This window comes from Propithecus coquereli, unplaced genomic scaffold (genome assembly GCF_000956105.1).
Source record: "Propithecus coquereli isolate 6110/MARCELLA unplaced genomic scaffold, Pcoq_1.0 Scaffold134, whole genome shotgun sequence".
Lineage (NCBI taxonomy): Eukaryota > Metazoa > Chordata > Mammalia > Primates > Indriidae > Propithecus > Propithecus coquereli.
The window spans coordinates 5,380,570-5,386,190 of NW_012137636.1; the positions used below are offsets into that span (position 1 = coordinate 5,380,570).

The 5,621-nt window shown below is 40.7% G+C and overlaps 1 protein-coding gene across 1 annotated transcript in view; it reads right to left on the bottom strand.

The window, feature by feature from the left end:
• Positions 1–5,621, bottom strand: part of FKBP9 (FK506 binding protein 9, 63 kDa) — a 43,110-nt gene that overhangs the window by 24,564 nt on the left and 12,925 nt on the right. Inside the window, exons 2-4 of the mRNA XM_012638777.1 lie at positions 2,543–2,688; positions 1,933–2,122; positions 821–966 (exon numbers count right to left, since the gene is read on the bottom strand). Coding sequence (XP_012494231.1) covers positions 821–966; positions 1,933–2,122; positions 2,543–2,688 — 482 coding nt within the window. The remainder of the gene's footprint in view (positions 1–820; positions 967–1,932; positions 2,123–2,542; positions 2,689–5,621) is intronic.

Below are 5,621 nucleotides of genomic sequence, written 5' to 3' on the forward strand. Positions count from 1 at the left end.
TAATTATAATTAATTAATGTCTTTTCCTTTTCTTCCCCTTCCCTTCCCCCTCCCCTCCCCTCCCCTCTCCTTTCCTTTCCACTAGAGACAGGTCTCGCTATGTTGCTCCCGGTTGTCTCAAACTCTGGACTCAAGTGATCCTCCCACCTCGGCCTCCCAAAACGCTGGGATTACAGGCATGAGCCACCATGCCAGGCCTAATTAATGTATTTTCTAACATTATGTTTTGCTTTTGTCCATACAGAATTAATGTTATAGGTAAAACCCATCAGAGAGGTACAAATTGGGAAAAATTTTTGGCAATTCTGACATCACATGGCTAAATTTCTACCTTGATGTCTGCAGCTTTTGGACTGTCTAGTTCAAATGTCATTTCACATACGAGAAAGCAAGACAAGTTGGTGCCCAAGGCCACATTACAGCAGGGACAGAGGGCTTAAGCCCTTATGAACAACAATGACCGTGAGTCAGTGGAAGTTCCTGCAACTCAATCACCAGGCGAGCGCTGTCCAACAGAACTTTCTGCAGTGATGGAAAGGCTCGGTATCTGCACTGCCCAGTACAGGGTATTCCTCAGCAACGTGTAGCTCTTGAGTACCTGAGATGTGTCAGTGGGGCCAAGGAACTAAATTTTAAGTTTTATTGAAATGTTAATTCATTTTCATTTAAATGTAAATAGCCACATGTAGCCAGTGGCTACCATATTAGACAGAGCAGGCCTAGACCAAAAGGTCTGGTGGGTTTCATGTGGTGACAGCTGAATTAGTCACTGCAGTGAAAATAAGGATGGATGAGAATGGCTCCAAGAAGCAGGACTCACCATCTCCATCTTCGCCATAGGCCAGGAAAGGAGGAATGGTGATGATGCGCTTTTCCCCCACACACATCCCCAGCAGCCCCTTGTCCATTCCAGGAATCAGCCAGCCAATTCCCACATACGTGTCATATGTTTTCATGCGATTGTGACTGAAAACCAATGAGAAAGGGAAAAAGTTCTGTACCGTGAGGGTGTTTCCAACTCATCCCTCAGTAAGGTTTTTGTTGCCCGAATCTAAGCTAAACAGTAAGCCCATACCCATCCTTAGAGACAAGCATTATGGATCTCGGCCCCCAGACACAGAGCAGAATTCCTCACATTTAGGAAGAAATGAAAAGCATGTATTTATACCAGTGATTGCCCAAAACAGGCCAGCTATTCCACTAATCAAAAGCAATCTAATGAGAGGCAACCACAAAGGGTTCCCTGTTCCCCAGCTTACCCCATACCTCTCCACAGCTTCAAATACCTTCATCTTTCCCCTCCTCCTATGGGAAAAGTACAAAAATGAACCAAAACATACATAAGCCTATTCAGAAATAGGGCCCTTCACTTAATGATGAGATCTCAAAATACCACTAAATTAGAAAAACATTTCTCTTAAATTTTTCTCAGATGGGCCAGGAGGAGTGACTCATGCCTGTAATCTCAGCACTTTAGGAAGCCAAGGCAAGAGGATCACTTGACGCCAGGTGTTCAGGACCAGCCTGGGCAACATGGCAAGACCCTGTTTCTATAAAGAATAGAAAAATGAGCCAGGTATGGTGGTGTGTGCCTATAAACCCAGCTACTTGGGAGCCTAAAGTGGGAGGACTGCTGGAACCCAGGAGTTCGAGGTCACAGTGAGCTATGATCATATAACTGTACTCCAGCCTGGGCAACGAAGGAAGACCCTGTCTCTAAAAAAATAAAGAAAAGAAAAAAATTCTCAAAAATTTTCTAAGATATATTAAAATTTTGACTTTGGTACATGAAGCATGCAACATTGACCAAAAGTCTTCAGCAGGGGAGTAGAAACCCTTTTCTGGCTTCCCCATTGGCAGAAGAAGTAAGTGAGAATGAAGAAAGGAACCAAGGCCCATTTCACTGACGCTGCCTTGAGCGGCGGGACTCACCTCGAATCAAACAGGGTCCCATCCAGGAACGTTCCGTTGTAGTGGTACCTCACAAAGTCCGACACCTGGATGGTCCGAGGGCAGCTGGGGGGCTTAAAGTAAGTGTGAATCTGAACCTGGTCTTCAGAATTCCAAATATCCATCAGAAGTACATCAAAGTGAAGCACTGAATCTGGCGGGATCACACCAGCTAGAAATTAAAGAGCGTTCACACTGAGTTCACAGTTGCTGCCTTTCGTGTCAGACAAATAAACACTAGGACATAGGCAAGGTGAACAGAATCCAAACGGGTTCAAGCCAGTCACTGGTATACAATTCCCAAATGACCCATTCTAACTCAGTCTTTCCTCCAAATAAAATTGAAAAAAAAGAGAGAAAGAAAATTCTCCTCTCATCAAGGGCATTATTCAATGTATTTATGTTAATGACACCTTTTCTCATATCTAGAAGAAATAAACTTAACATGGAAATTTTAGCTGTATGTGAGCTCAGTGCTCTCATTTTCCTCAATCTAAAGCTTCCAAGATTCTCTGGTCTGCTCGACTGAACAGTCTACAAATGTTTTAGTTGTTTCTGTAGATATGCTTATAAGTATGGGAGAAAGACTTACAAACGCCTTCACTTCCGTAGGCAAGCTTTGGGGGAATCTTCACAAAACGCCTCTCATTCACGCACATCCCAATCAGGGCTTGGTCCATCCCTGTTATCAGCTGTCCTTTTCCCACAAACACGTTGAAAGTGGAGTCTCTGTCATAGCTGAGGACCCAAAAGATGGGGAGAGAGAAAGAAAAGTATAAATAGTCCTTTCCTTGGTGAAAGCAATCTGTGAAAACGTGCCCCTACACATGAGCTCATGGCAAAGCAACAAGCCCGCCGAGAAGTAACAGATACAGGAGTCTCTTCACTGGACAGTACTTGTACAGTTAGAATTTTTAGATTACCTTGAATATTGCCAGCAAATCTAGTTAGGTAAGTATTAGCATAACTCTCCCTAGGAAAAAAAAATATATGTTAAGCTTGTTTTACAAAATAGCTACCTATTCTTCCACTAAAAATAAAAAAGAGTTTGCTTCATTTTCTACGTGATTGGTACCTAAAAGCAACATCATAGGTACCAATGGGCCAATTTAACATAAACACACACACACACACACACGCACACACTCTTAAATATTTTTTAAAAGTCATCCAGGCAAGTTAAACAAAGAGACAGCATGGTATAGCATAAAGCATATTTCTCAGTTTCTTCCAATGCAAAATGTGAGTAATATAATAGTAACAGCCATCCCACAATCTGCATAACATAAAAAGTGCTCTGAAAACCTTAGTGTTATGCCAAATAATTATCACAGGTATTAGAAAATCTGATGTAGTCTTGCAATCACTAATATATGTGTTTTAAAGGTTGACAGGTGATGGCCTTTGGTCGAAAGATAAATAATGAAATCACGGCTGTGACCCACGCCTTCATCTCTTCAATGTCAAATTCAGCAATCAAGAAGGGTTTGCTCATTAGGAGACTGTGCCAGGTGCTTTGGGGATACAAAAGAAGTCCAAGGCATGGACTTTGGGTATCTTATAAACTGGGAGAGAGACCAACAGAGTTTCACTGTGTTTAAGAAAATGACTGCAGAGTTTGCTTTATAGTAGTGAGCAGTGGAAATAATTTAGAAGTTCAAGGGTATGGCACCGACTGCATTTAATTAAGGCAAAGCCATACAATAAAATGCTCTATGGTCACTTTATAATAACAAGTTTCTATTCACTGACATGAAGGGGCATATACAAGGTAAAGAGCAGGTCACAGAGCTACAGTATAAAATAATACCATTTTTAACATATATACATAGTATAGATGCATATGAAAAAAATCCACAAGGCAATACATGAAAATATTATCAGTGATAATCTATGGATAGAGGACTTCAGGTAACTGAATTTGTTTTCTCTTTAATTCTCTTACTTTTTGAAATGATCATGTAATTACTTATGAAATAAAACATTAAGAGCCGCTGGGATTTACTTCATCATGAGGTACCACCCTTCGTTTTATAAATTACTTTCACTTTTTCCTGGTTTTCCCTAAAGAACAGTGCAGGCTAGCAGCAGAGTCCACCTCATCACCCCCCATGGGGCAGTTTCCCCAGACCTACCCGCCTTTCCCTTTCTCCTCCTAGTTTCACTGCCTATTTTAATAGCCTTCCTTTCTTCAAGGTCAGTGAACAGAGGGCAGGATTTCAAGTTCAGGCCAACAAGCCAGGGGACAAAAGCGTATGGTCAGCTTTGCGCCCAAGACAGCTTTACACCTCCACCCTCTACCTCCGGGCACCAACGCTGCCCCCTGGAATGCCAGCTCTTGAATTTCACTCTGCTGGGACCCAGCCATACCGTGGAGCCATCCTTAAACCGGCAGATAATAACGGACCAGAAAGCAAGGCTTTCAAAGACTACTAAGGCACAGGACACGTGCAAACAGCATCAATGCACAGACAGGAAACTATTTTAAAAATATTTTTTTCATCCACAGAACCTGAATATGGTTCCCAAATTTAACAAAAGTTTTTAACAATAACTACTATTTACAGTGTTTATAATGCGTCAGGCACGGTAGCAAACTAAGCTCGTCACGTATACCACCTGGTTTAACCGCCCTACAAGGATTAAACTTTAAAGTAGGTGCTATGATACTCAGGATCCCTGGAGGTTAAAAATTTCCCAAGCTCATGAAGTTAGCCAAGTGGGAAAAAAAAGTAGAACCCGGGACTGTCTGACTCTTACCCTCCGGGCACCGGGCCTCCCTAGAGGTGTATAAAAGCTGTTGTTTCTTCACAGTATTAATTTCTTCATTTGATGACTGCATAAGCATTGTGAATCATTAAGTACCAAAGAGTTGAAAACAAAGAACCCCTTTCTGAAAGAAATGTATACATTTATACAAAAAACTAACAATGCAAGACCAGTCTTATCTACTGCTTCAAACTGACCATTTGGAAAAATAAAGTTGTTCCAATCAGAATTCGCACAAATTCATGGGCCACATCAAGCCCAGAAGTGGTCATGAAAATTATTTCTGCAAACTCTAGAACAAGTACTTATTCAGCCTGTCCCAGTGTCTGGCTTATTTACACCTTTTATAGGCATCCTATTCAGGGTCCTGCAGGAAACAGATGACATACCCAAACCAGGCTGTTCCAAGAAAGTTTAATAAAGGGGCTGTGCACAGCAGACATCATACTCAATGGTGAAAAACTAAAAGCTTTTCCTCTATGATCAGGAACAAGGAAAACAAGTCTGATTTAACCACTTCTACTCAACATAGTCCTGGAACTCCTAGCCAGAGCAATTAAGCAAGAAAAAGAAATACAAGGCACATAAATTAGAAAGCAAGAAGTAAAAGTATCTCTGTTCACAGATGAAATAATCTTATATGTAGAAAATCCTGTAAGAGTCCACAAATAAATCTGTTAGAATTAAGAAACAAATTTGGTAAAGTTGCAGGATATAAAATCAATATACAAAAATCAGTTGCATTTCTACACACTAATAATGAACAATCTGAAAAGGAAATTAAAAGAACATTTCTATTTAAAATCATATCAAAAAGAATAAGATACTTAGGAATAAACTTAACCACAGAGGCAAAAGATTTGTATACCAAAAACTAGAAAAATATTGTTGAAAGAAATTTA